General features: G+C 38.2%; 1 protein-coding gene across 1 annotated transcript; it reads right to left on the reverse strand.

The window, feature by feature from the left end:
- Nucleotides 1-48: 48 nt before the first annotated feature.
- On the reverse strand, nt 49-13,955 carry LOC145500370 (ethanolamine-phosphate phospho-lyase-like). Its single transcript, XM_081479883.1, has 11 exons — nt 13,593-13,955; nt 12,324-12,442; nt 10,911-11,070; nt 9,291-9,365; nt 8,661-8,874; nt 7,673-7,755; nt 7,065-7,159; nt 4,825-4,949; nt 2,356-2,510; nt 1,694-1,783; nt 49-1,281 (listed from the first exon to the last, which is right to left on the reverse strand). Exons 1-11 carry the CDS (start codon nt 13,874-13,876, stop codon nt 1,134-1,136), a joined length of 1,548 nt encoding a protein of 515 aa, XP_081336009.1. The 5' UTR covers nt 13,877-13,955; the 3' UTR covers nt 49-1,133.
- Between the last annotated feature and the right edge of the window lie 279 nt (nt 13,956-14,234).

The raw sequence follows: 14,234 nt of genomic DNA on the forward strand, positions 1-14,234 counted from the left end.
CAACGGGGAGAAGTACATAACTAACATTGAATCAAACAACAAGACATGTTTTTAAAAATTATAAATTAGGTTTTATTAAGGAAATATCATTTTACTTTCATTCCAGCATCTCTATTTATTAATAAGCTCTTATAATTTGACTGCGAGCTCCAAGGCTTTTACCAGATAACAGTTACCGGAAGCGCGATTCGAAGTCGATAGAAACCGAGGGGGCGGGCCGCCAAATTATTTTAACAAAATAGCAGTAATATATTAAATAGCGATAAAACCGGTTTATTCATGAAATGTTTTGGTCTTGATATACGAAGAATTGCGCACACACTCTGAAGGCATTTTTATCGATTGATAGCTCATTTTCACACCTTTTCGACATAAGTCACCAACATAAGATATACAGACAAATAAACTGCACAGGAAATTCAATCCTAGATAAAAGTACTAGCTTAACTATATTTTATCCGCTAAACTTTGCGAATAAAGCCCGTTTCAAAATCGTTTAAAATATTCACTTTTAACCCAGAGCATTACTATTGTCAAGTCTCATCCAAAATCCAAGAATGTACCACTGATTAAATTTACTGATATCCAAAATCTAAGCTACACTTTTGTGTACTTCGAGGATAATAACCGTGTTTATGGCATTAGAAAAATACCTTAATGGCTGATAACTACAGTTAGCCCCCCCCCCCCCCCCAAAAAAAAGATTGCACCATTGACAAACCTCGGAAATAACCAAAGGAGCTACTACCTGACTGGTCTGTCTGGACAGCAATTTGTTGTACGAAACACAAAAATAAGCTTCTATCAAGATTTCAAAAGTATGTAAGAGTTTATGATTAAATAATAATGTAACAGCAAGTGTAACAAACACGGACATGCTTCCTTAATTTAACCTCTCAATAAAAATAGATAAATAAAACATGTAAGTTTGAAAAAGGGTCGTGAACGAGATTCATTTACTCATTTAACTTTGTAAATGAGTTGATGCACTCATCACACGCATACAAATGCATCAGTTAAATTCACACTGTTCACCCAGCGTCACTTCCATGAGGAATGATTATGTATGGAATGCATCGCATGTTCTTGAGTATATTTACTGGTTCTCTTGTTTTGTTTTGCTGTGTCGTTTACTAGCATTCTTCCACTTCTCCCAGTACCTCGTCTAAAACTGAGCACAGGTGGTCCGCGTCTTTCTTTGCAAAACACATTGGAGGCTTGATCTTTAACACATTATTGTGGGGTCCATCAGCAGATATGAGAACAAACCTGTCTTTAGCCCTGTGAGAACAAGACGAGTTGAAGTGCTCTCAGTATAATGCATCTAACTTCACTTTTCTATATAATAACAAATCGAGGCATGGAGTTGACAATCTGAGCACCTCAGGAGTAACGTCTTGACATCAAAACAGAAGTCGCTCAATAATTTAATAAAATGTAAGAGAACAATAAATAATACTTTAAAGTTCAGGTTGGTATATGAAGAGGTCAGCAAAGATGGAACTGAAAGTGGACAGGCAACAGGTGATATTTTTCCTCTTGAAAGAGGGACAAAAAAAGGAGCCTAGCACCCCGTTATAGAGCTTTTGCATGCACTGTTGCACATAGTAGATGGACACTGAAATTGTTGCATACTACGTTAAAAATAAGAACGCAATTTTACTCTGCGTCTGGTCCTTAAACGTATTCTCACTTGTAAGTAATTCTTTTGGCTTCCTCTGTGGCTGGTTCTTTTGTTGTTTGATCAGTCACCAACTCTACTCCAATGAACAGTCCCATACCCCTGAAAAGACAAGAACCAAATGAACACAGCTTTAAAATGTACAGTAATGACACGATCCGTACAAGTTCACTCAAAACTGTACACCGTTAGCCACCACTTTTGAACGATTTATAGTTGCCTGAGGCACGAGGAAACAAATTCACTCCTATTTACTACCATAACGATTTTATTTTGCGTCCGTGATGCTTATTTTGATTTGCGAGCTTTGAAAAGGCGGGACGCTTATTGTAGACATAATGATATAGTGATTATTATGGACTAGCGCACATTTCTTTTATGAATTTGCAAAATGAAAGTGTTCTTGGAAATTTCCTTTAGTTTATTTCACAGAAAAAAAAAAAAAATTGACCATAACAAGGACATTATCAGCAACACTCACTGACTAATCCTGCAAATATAAAAGTTCTTTTCCTGACTTGGACAAGAACTTTTAAATTATCAAATTATTAAAAAAAATTATGTAAGTTGTGAATCTGGTAGCACATAAACTAAATGATGATTTTCTATATTCTCGTCACCCGTCTCCATGTCTAACTTAATACTGTTAGGAGAAATAAGCTGTTGGTCAATACCTGACTTCTCCAATAAGTCTGTGTTTGGTCTGCAGCTGTAGGAGCTTTTCCTTCAGGTAGTCACCAAGCTCTAGAGCATGTTGCTGTAGATTTTCATTCTCAATTATATCAAGAACGGCATTTGCCACACTGCAAGCTACTGGATTACCACCATACTACAAGAAAAAAAAATATCACACAGCTGTTAATTCACAGAAGAATTAGAAATACTTTACACAATAACATGCATGTTATTTATGTTAAAATATTTTCTTTTTTAAATTCAAATCATTTTCTTTGTGTGTGAATGTGAAATACTGAACTTTGCTGCAAGCTGAATCTTTTTTGTGTGTTTACAATATACAAGTACTTAATAAATTTTCTTGACAATTAAAAAGACTGTACTCAGTTACAAGATGTTATTAATGTTGTTTACCATTTGCAAATATCTGCATTAGTTCTTCCAGAGATATTTAAGTTTGAAAAATATGTCTACAATATGCAGATGAGAGGACTGATGATGTCATACACTCAACCAGTTGTTACATCAAGTAGCATATAAATAGAGCTATCTTGGTCAATTTGCAGTAGAGACCTTTGAAGCTTGGTAGGTCAATAGTTCTACAGGCAACACAACTATGCTATAAAAACAATGTTCTCATGGCAACTCACTCTTTTCCTGCCCCAGCCAAGCTGATTTCAATATTTAGGTGATTTTTAGCTCAAACAACATTACACAAGGCCACAAAATCAACCTAACATATTCATATCCTTGCTGGATCATGCAGATTAGGCACCATTGGAAATACCACAAGAGAATGCCAAGGGTGGTAAGAAAAGCCTTTAATAATGGGGAGGTCTGGAACCAATATGTTGCCATGGTAACACAATTGTTGAGCCCACATTGTGGAGCACATCTAGTAGGACCTTACTGCAAAGAATCAAACATTTTTTAATCAAACTGCCTGAGATATCTTTTTTCAACATAAATTATACTATTTGATTAACACTTCATTGAGTTTATGATGTCATCACTGAGCTAATTTGTATATATCACAAACTTAAATATCTCTGGAACAAAAAGAGATATTTGAAAATAGTAAACAACATTTTTCCTCTTGTACAGACTACTTGTTTATGTTTTAAAATGGCTTAGATAGGAAAGATGCAAATTCCATCCCAGCAGCACTCAAAAAAAAAATTTCTTTCACTAATTATGTAATAGGTCTTAAACTTTGACATTGCAAACACTAAACATGTCTTTTCAGTTCTATTTTTTTGGTTACATGTTTATTTCTGTGCATGGTATTGTCTAGTAAAAAGGCAAGTAAACTAAGTTTGTACTTCAAATTGTGCAACTAACCCCCCAATTTTTTTTCCTTTAATTAAATCTACTAGTTTGCCCTATTACTTCTGCGAAAAAATTATCTTGATTGGTAAAATCCCCGTGATTCTACAGGCGTTTAAAGTTGTAATTTCTTGCGCCACGACCGAGCATAGCGGGATCTGGGTCGGGCTTCTTGTGACGTCGTCGTAGGACATTGCTCAAAACACTCAAGGGACGTTTGACTGCATGGGGTTAATTTCGAGCGCTGTGAAATCATATTTGGCATATTTGTGCTTCATATTTTATCAAAAATGGGCAAGACTGTTAAGTGAAAGAACTGTACCATCTAGCAATACTATTCAGAGTCTAGCTACGATTAGCACGGCTACGATGTATGTATATTTTTCGATTTCGCAGTGCGGGTCGCCAGCCGAGCCCGCCACACAGCAAGTCACGATCGACAATTTGCCGTTTCCATTATTTTGGTCTGGGACATCTGGGGCTCGTTTGAATTGACTAGTCAGATGACTCCCAGCTTATTCCAACGATTCGTGTCTTATCGACCTTGAAAATATCGAGCTTCGCACTAGAAGCTAGGGAAGGAACGTACAGGCCACGAAAATCCTAGGTTTTTACAGAAGCGGCGAACCTGAGACCGAAGAACTGCTCGATGTCCGACTTCGCACAGGTCTGCACACTGCTTTCGGCTTTTTCTCGCTTCTGGACGAGTGTCATTGGGATATAGGTATTGAATGAAGAGGATTGCTCTTTCTTAAGCATGCTGTACTGCGAATCCCTCCAAAAACACATCTTCCTTGTATTCTGCAACGATTTTGAATCACACTAGTGCATGTTGGCATACATTCTTCTTAGAAGCAAATCATTGTTGGTCCTTCGATGACGTCAGAGGCCAACTCACCCCATCCTTCACTGTTGCTCGGTCATGGCCACGAAAAGGGCTAATTTTACGGACTTCAAAAATTCATAGGAAATTAACGAAAATAGCTACAACGATAATTTTTTCGCAGTGGTGATTAAAAAAATGAGGAGATTTAAATAAGCGAAAAAAAAAAAAAAATTGGGGGCTAGTTGCACTTTAACATAAATTTAAGAGTAATGTTGTTGGGTGCTCCAAAAAAATGGTTAACCATAAATAAACCTACTGTATTGAAATAGGTCATGCCCGTGGCAGCAAATGATTCCGCCAGTTCAGGTGTGGTAACGACAAGTGCAATCGGGAAGCCATTGCCCATAGGCTTACCGAGGGATACAATGTCCGGAACAACACCTAGGAAGACGCACAGTTATGATCTGGCATACTCTAGCATGCAGGCAGGTACTGGATTACACTCAGCATGTTTACACAGGGCTTTATATGCTGTCTGGCTTTACAATACACTGATCTGCAAAGCAAGACTGTTTGCAAACTACTTCTCTTCTGTGACAGGATTCTAGTATTCAGGATATGCTTCTCCACTGGCATATTGCCAAGTTAATAATAATAATAATAATAATAATAATAATAATAATAATAATAATAATAATAATAATAATAATCACTTTATTTAAGTGTCGATGTATTTAGCACTAATGTGCTAATTGGGGACACTGTAAATAAATAAACAAATATTTCAAATATAACATAAACTACTAAGAATCCCAACTGGTGGGAGGCTGACCAGTTGGCTATTTACACAATGTGGCCAAGGAGTTGAACTCGGGGCTACCGAGAACAAATCCAGATAGCGGTAGGGCAAAGGATTTGAACCAGGGACCTCCAGATTTCAAATCCAGCGCCCTAAACCACTCGGCCACACCACCTCCACTAAGTTACCCCCTGGCAACATTTGACACTACCAATGTAGTACACCTGGAAGGAAAGATGCCCTAGTGCAGTGACCGAATAAAGTGCCTTGTCAAAGAACACTGTGCAAAAGGACCTGAATCAACCTAATGCCTGGTCACCTTCAGCATCATATCCATGGCTACTACACAGTAGATATCATAGCCTGTTCCAGGCTCTCAGTGGTTGGGGACGAGCACAAAAAAGAAAAAAAAAGAGGTCCAAGTGTGCCACCATTTGTCAAGTATGGTACCAACACATTAAAAGATTAAGTCTGCACATGGCCTGTCAAGGGTTTCATTAAGGGCCGGGCACCGGGCAAATTGACCACCTGTGAGGAAGATTTTGCCCACCTGCTTTGACCTTCTAGTAGGAAGGTTTTCTTATGAAGAAGTTCAATTCAAATAGTTTTGCCCGACTGTGAAAACCAGTTGCCCTCCTGCTTAAAGCATTAATGAAACCCCTGTGAACTCAGTGGCCAATCAGGCCAGCACTTATTTCTGGTTTCCATGGCATGAAGGAACTAGGAGTGTTATTACTCCTCTCTGGATGGGAGTGGAATGCATAAGTCCATGGCAGGAATATATACCCCCGCTAATTAGCTGTTACCCATTTATTCCCCTGGGTGGGGAGGCACTGTGAGAGTAAAGTGTCTTGCCCAAGAACACAACACGGAACCTGGACCATTTGATCTGGCATCCAGTGTACTAGCCATTCAGCCACCGTGCCCCCCACAACAGTTACACCATACAATGTGAGAAATGATGTTTGCATAAAGTATTCTTATGCTGGAATAGAGAGGTGAAAAGCACACTTCTCTAAGTGCCTAACACTGAGGATGCAATTTAATGCCACAGGCATTTTAATCTTGTCAAAACATACAAGTATACTATTTGTTCATATACACACAAAATAAACAACAACAAAACTAATATCAATTAACAAATCAAGAAATATAAGATTATAACATACTTTATTACAGTTACTATGTGCATTGTGATTAGTCAAATTAGCAGGCCGTATTCTACTGTACAGCCTGCTAAAATTTAAAGCTGATTTTGTTTCCAGAATGTTTTGTGATTTATTGCCAAGTGTTCTTAACTTTCATAGCAAGTAAAAGTTTAATGATTTCATATTGACTTGTTTTACTTTTGACGTGTGTCAGAAATTTTAAGCTGTTCCACGTGAATAGCAATTGTTCCCAAACCTGTCAGACAATAGAGATATAATACGTAATGCCGACACTCGTAAACCTGAAGAGGGTGTCTAGAAGTTGTGACTGTTAGCACATGACGTCGTTTTCAATCTGACAGTAATGACTGTAGGAAATGAGTAGTCTCTCTTTTACTCATACCTGCCTCCCACAATCAGAGACTTGTCAAAATCCATTTGTTACATGCAAATTTGCAACTTCAGAACAGCTTGTAATATTATTGCTCAATCCACAGGAATTGTTATTTCAATCATACCCATTGCTAATTAAGTATATTTTACTGTCCCAATTAGAACATCTTCATCAATGAAAGAACTTCTAATGTCTTCAATGTTTGATCCACTTACCTTGGGATTCAAATGCCCAGAAGTGCTTTCCAGCTCGTCCAAATCCAACTTGCACTTCATCAGCAATACACACCCCTCCTGCTTCTCGAACATACCTTATAGTAATCAGTAAGCAAGTTAGATTATTTTCACCAGAGTGCAGATAAGTTTTTATGTACGCTATAAACAAATTCACACATGTCACATGTCTGGTACCCCAAATTCTGTTTTCTATTCATAGAAACATTACTACGACTACGCATTTTGGTTATTAACAGGGCTCCAAGAAATACAAAGAATGAAATGATCGAACCTTGGAACAACTTAAAATCACCAACAATTTGTGGAGGCAAAGAATCATATTTACAGTCAAATTTGTATTTGAATGTTCAGTTTAAATGTGAAATGGTAAAATTTGAAAATTTTTGAGAATCATTAAATAAACTGTTAGTCTTTCACCATAGAAAATGCCACATAATAAGGATAATTTTCAGGGGATTATTTTAAGAGTTGTAACATTCATTACAAAATGAAGAACTTGACCATAACTTGGGAATATAGCTTGTTTGGATTCTGTTCAAGGAAGCTCTAACCAGGAGGATTAAAAACATTGTAGAACTGCTGCTTACTTGTAGACTTCTTTCAAGTAGTTTGGAGGGTAAACAATCTGTCCACCACAGCCCTGCATTGATTCACTGATGAAAGCTGCAATCTGCAGGAATAAACTACCATCATTTAGCAACTGCCTTGCAAAGTGGAGGTTGGGTGCCCAAGGCATCCAGAAGCTTCCACTATTGGCAGCGAGCTTCTAGATACAGACGACTCCTGTGGCTGGCAAATCCTGGCAACCCAGCCAGGAGCCCCCATGCAGAAGGGCAGAAGGGAGAAAGCAGGCACCCGTCACGCTGATAAAACAGTGGAAAGAGAACGGAGGGACAACAACCTCTGAGCAGAACCCTCATGCTTGAGACTCAGACGCTTGAGAAAAGAGCTGACAATGTAAAACTACTTGAATGCCTTGTGGCACAAGAACACGTGGAATACTGGTGCATGTGCAGATCTAAATGCCGCTGACTGCAAAGGCAAGACTTGTGCTCCTTGTTGCATTTAACTGCATCTAATGTGCACAAAAAATAAATACAACAGTTCCATTTCAACATCTTGCAGCAGGGTGGCCAAATGTGTGCAACATGCATTGGGGAATAGTGTTGCAAATACATCACCTTGAAATGATGGGTCTTTACAAGACAGCTGTAGGAAGGAGAGGCTTTTCTAGTGCTTTACAGCCTGGCTGCTTCAGCCATACCATTTCGTCTGAATGATATTTCTAAGGCAGTTCAGTTCTTGGAAATTGCAGGGTAGAGACTTGTTTTTTTGGATTAAGAAGGAATGGTGCAAATTATTCTCCGTGAATCATTTGCTTACCATTTTAATAAAATTTGAACAGTGCTTATCTCTTTTCACTGGTTTGCTGATTGAAGAAAAGCGCAGGCCTTTGTACCATCATGGTAAAAACGGAGCTTTTCATAAATCATGCAGCCTGACCCAATGGTCATTTATGGATGCATTCCATACACTCTATACATGTGTCACAGATCTCTACAGGCCTAGAAGTACCTTTCTTCCATCTTTGTGTGCTTGGTCAATCAGTTTCTTAACCTCCAAGGCATATTTCTCTCCCAGTTCAGGTGTTGCTTCACCTTGGAATATGCCACGGTAAGGATCAGGAGTGGGAGCAACATGGATATAATCCTTCTTTCCTTTTTCACCCAGGTGGTGGAACTTGTATGGACTGATGTCAATTAATGCTGTAGAGTGACCATGGTATGCTCTAACAGTGCAAAGGAAATTATCACACAATAAATTGCCAAAAGTGAGAACTCTGCAGAATCAAATTCAGTATACGAAAACGCGCTCCAAAATCCAATAGTGAACGTCAATAGCTTGGGCAAATTGTTTTGCTCAAATTTTTTTCTTCGATGCACAGGTTTTGATATACATTACACCAGCAATGTTATAAAAGAATTGGTTCTTGCTTTTAGCTGTGCACTATCAAGTTATGATGCACTTAGGAAATTTGGCTTGAGCATTCAATAAGCTCCATGTAGAGTTGCTCTCAGATATCGCCTTGAGCAACTCTTATGCTTCTCTTATGCTCTCTAAACTTCCCACATGCACCATAACTCGATAGGGCACCCTAAAGCATGAACAAGTTATTGTTAAAAGTATTAGAAACTGTCAGTTTACCTGTCTACAGTGATGATATCATCTGCATTGGTATGTTGTCTTGCTATTCTCAGAGCAAGATCATTTGCCTCTGATCTACACAATGAAATTAATAAACTTTAATTAAAGTTAGGAAACTTTAGAAATATACATCAATTTTAGAAATATACATCAACTTACATAATCTTCAACTTGGCTTTTTGATGTTACAAAAAGGCAAGTCAAGGAATCATATGTAAATGCTTTGAAACTTTTAAGACCTATGGTCTAGAGTCTTTTTCCCAACATCACAATTTTTAATTAATTTTAATTGACACGTTTTTTAGTGCATGTTTATAAAACTAGTAGTAATCAAAGATTAGAGCAGTGTGTTCATGTGCATACTTTGCATGTTTGGTCTACTTTGGTGGTGTTCGAATGGCTCAATAGAAATTAACAAATCGACGCCACTTTCTCATGTGTCTGTCTTGTTATTGATCATGATTGTCAAAGTAGCTGTGGGTCCACAAGGCGATAGCCAGGTGGATCTGTAGACTAATTTGACAATGTTATGACAAAATTCATTGTCAATGACAGGACAGATGCATGAAAAACTGATGTCAATTTGTTTTTTATGATAACAAATAATCAAATTGTCTGCTGTCACTTGTTATGTCAACGCATAAATTATAAATTCACTGTCTGCCCACTTATTGACAATGAAAATTAGCCAATGAGTGTGCAAGAATTTCTGCAGTTATTGTAAAAACTAAGTTTGATTGAATGTCAGATAATGGCATGATCTGCACATGAAGTTAAACTAGCGATGAACAGATCATAGCCTGCAGAAAAAGTGTTTCTGATTAATTAAGTATTAACTTGCACTGGACAAAACGTTTTCCAGGAAAGGCATTTGAACTGTTGGCAACACTCAGAATTCAATTTCAGATCGCCAACACTTGTAACAAATATTTCTTGAGACATGAAAATTTGACCAGTGACCCTGCAAGACAGCCTGTCGCCAAATGTTTTTAAATTTTGTGTTTGTGTTTGTTTACATTGCTCAAATTTACATCTTGTACAGTTTCACAAATGAAAAAGTTGAATTAACTATTCTGACCACGAAGCACAGCCTTTTGGCGAGTTACACAACACGGAAAGTTTGTTTTCTGACAACCAATTATGGAATACAATGAATCTGCAGAGCTACAAATCGGAAAATTTATTTTCTGACCACTGATCTGTGGGTAATCATGGCCATTTGCCGAGCTACACAGAAGATTTGTTCTCTTAGCACAACTCATGGCCATTTGCCATTGCGAGCTACAAAACATTCTTTCCTGATGACGCAGGCTTTAGTCACTTGTTGACGAAGGCTAGCGGGTCAAAATACGTGCAGCTTTGCTGAAATCATACACACATTCTTCGAATCTATATGGCGAATATGTGACTGCGTGCATGCGCTCATAATGTAATTTGCCCCTGCTGCAGGAGGCCAAATCAGCCAACAAATCTGTCCCAAAAATTCTCATGACAGACTGGATTAGGATTGCGTTACACTGTGTGAACGCAATAATAATCACCATTGCAATAACAGTCCTGTAGTCCTCAACAATAATATTGTGACTTCACACACCATATGTCAACAAGCGAATTACTTACCCAGTACAAACAAAATAACATTGGCTCAATTGGGGAGGAAACTTTGAGGTCAGCCTTTGTGCATACTTCACAATGATATCATACAGAAAACGGCTGTTGGTATTTAGTGTTGCCATTTGTTCGTGACATGCTTTAACAACATGGGGATGACAGTGGCCAACTATATTCAAAGAGAGGAATTAAGCACATATTAAGGTTACTCAGTGACATACACTACATGTAGATATATTGTTTGATATAAACACAACAAAGCTAGCTAGCCAGCTGATGCTGACATAACCAGTGTCATTATTCGTACATACATGTACAGTGATATCATAAGTTCAGGTATCGTGGTGAAAGCAACCACTTTTACTGTATAGTTCTTCCTTTATTAGCCTGAAAGGTGGCAGGTATGACATGTTATCATATATGCTGTATATCTCCACTCTAGAAAATGATCAAGTAATGGTGGGAAAAAAGTTGGATGGATGCTGAAAAGAGCCATTAGAGCAATAACCCTTTGACAGTGTCAAAATAAGCTGACTATAATGGGGATAATGCCAAACAAGGATGTCTAAATTATCAGGAAACACTGTATATTGTTAATTACAATTATATTTTGTACACTTCATTCTTTTCCAGTTTAATCCAATAGCTACATTTTTCAAAGACAAGACAGTGAGGGACTATTTTGGTCAAACTATTACAATATTACAATTATACCTGACTGGGGATAAATACAACATATAAAATTATTCAGTAAGTTAAACACAAAATTATTCCCATCAGCTAACAAAGTCAACTGGCACCCTATTTGCATGTAGATATTTATATATTTTTGATGCAAATAAAGTTGTTATAAATCCCAAAGTTACACCCACTTTCAGTGTTACAACTACGTGGATAGGCGACATCTTTCGACCATCTCTTGACATTCCATCTTTCGACATGCTATGTAAACGGCTGAAATACCGTTTACCTGTGAACCTAGCAATTTTTCCGGTTATTAGCGGAACAAATGACAAGTATATGATAATTACTGACCTCAAAAGAATGAAGAAGACTGTGGACTCCTGATTTATGGGATAATTCAAACGATCTTAGTGTAGTCGATCAGCTGAGTGCCTCAATAGTGACTTCCGGTAGAATCGGGCCGCTACCGCTCAGTTAAGATTAGAAAGATGTAAACATTCAAAGCAGTCGATTTATCCCTCATAGAATGTTTTCTTGATGTTCCTAGCCTTAGTTTGATGTCAAATAAATCCATCTTTCATGACTAAAAGTCAAATTCGACCCTAAAGAAGCCACTTGTGCTTACATTTTGACATGGGCCAGGTTACATAGCATGTCGAAAATGGCATGTCGAGATATACATCTGTAGTTACTCTGCACATAACACTGAAAGTGGGTGTACAATAGATGCAGACATACCATGGGTGACGTTGTTGACACAATCTAGGTATTGATTATCCTGTTCATCATACATGTATTGTCCCCTGGCATAAGCAATCTTGATTGGATCATCTTTAAAATGCACCTCACAGGCTTTCCTATAAGATGCAAACATTTGCGTAAGGAAAGTTATGGATAACACATTTTGAGAGGGTTGACAGGGAGGAAAAGAAAAGGAGAAAGGAGTTTGAAAAAAAAAACCAAAACAAAACAAAACAAAAAAAAAAAAATACAAGCAAACTGGGGGGTTACTCATATAAAATTGACAAAGATTAGTTTGAAAAAGACTCCTACAAAGGTAGTACAGGCCATATTGTAGGGTTTAGCTCAGGTTCTGTCCACTCCTTTCCAAGGGTTACGAACCCTAAAATCTTTAATCATTACTCAAAAGACAAGAGTGGCATCCACCTCCTGGGAGACCATGCCCCAGATCCCCCACTGCTACTATAAACTTCCCAGATCAGAGTTCTGAATAAACACTGTTTTGACTGAGTGATCACTTAAAACAAGTCTCTGCTTTATCTCAACAGGCCTGACCTGTATTAGCACAGTACAGGTTCACGTGAAACAAACGTGACAACATGGCGCCATGGGTAGATCTTTGATTGTCCAATCAAGTACGTTACACTGTGGCACATTATGTAAATTTACTGTGGACTTTAACCACTTGGGCTTTATAAACCGGGTTACTTTCTGGAAGTCTTTCTTTTCGAACGCAAGCGCTGGAATACGCATACCGTATGTCAGTAGACAAGTTTGGAAGTCTACGCCGAGGAATCACAGTGCATCAAATCGCGTTGTCGAGGAGGTTCTATGTCGTTGCTAATAACGGAACTTGAAGCTAAAGTTTTCAGAGTTTGACCCTAAAAACACATAAACATGCAATCAAGGGCGAGAGGCCGCGACTATTATCGATGAGACACTTCATTCAATTCGTTGAAATTTGCCTCAAGCCCCACAGCTAAATATGGCTTTGACGACATCTAATCAGTCCAGTGTACGAAATTTTCTGTTCTTCTTACTAAATGACTGCGACAAGTACCGAAAGTCAACGACAGCCCTTTGTTTTGGAACTCTCTTTTATAATTTTTTTTCCTAAAAAATCCTCGATTACATAAGCTTTACCCGGCCGGCCGCGACCGAAAAACAACATAAGAAGCTTGTGCTTACGTCTTCAGTGTGTAAAATAGGCGTCAAAACTACTCTAGTCTTCAAAGCTAAACAAGACATTTTCAGTCGTTAACTTACCCAATATGCGCTGCTCGTAATGCCATAATTTGTTGACGGGAAAGCGCGTCGGCATCAGTTTCGTGTTCAACTCCGTTGTGACCATTTTCAAGCTCTCCATTCATTTCGCTCACAGGAACCTCGAGCTTCGCTCTCTTCGCTGCCCTCATGTTGTGTTGAGAATTGTTCGGGAAACAACGCTGAAGGTTCAAGACAACGCGGTCAATTCTACTAGCAGTTGAATCTCGGCTTTTTCCCGTTTGCTTTTCATTAAAATTTTCTAGGTGTGTTGTCACCAGACTCATTTGCGTGAAACCGGTAAATCAAGTTTCGTTATCGGATTTGCATTTGTGACAGTCACGAAACATTGGCGCCAAAATCTTGTTATCTCGCGCCAAATATTCGCGTGGGCTAAATTTTTTTTTTCCACCAGGAGCCGAAATTAACTTTGTTGTTCCATAATGTCGGCAATAAGTTTCGTTTAACGGAGAATACTGTTGGGTTTTTATTAGGGAAAAAACAGTAGAGTTTCGCGTAACTTACGTATAAACAAACCAAACCAGTTCTTGGTTTGTAAACGTGATTTTTCGGCCACTTAATTACACATGTACGAGTGATCCCTGCGTACATTTAGACACTTCGTATTTTATTTCACTGGACGAT

Source organism: Orbicella franksi, chromosome 10, assembly GCF_964199315.1.
Source record: "Orbicella franksi chromosome 10, jaOrbFran1.1, whole genome shotgun sequence".
NCBI lineage: Eukaryota > Metazoa > Cnidaria > Anthozoa > Scleractinia > Merulinidae > Orbicella > Orbicella franksi.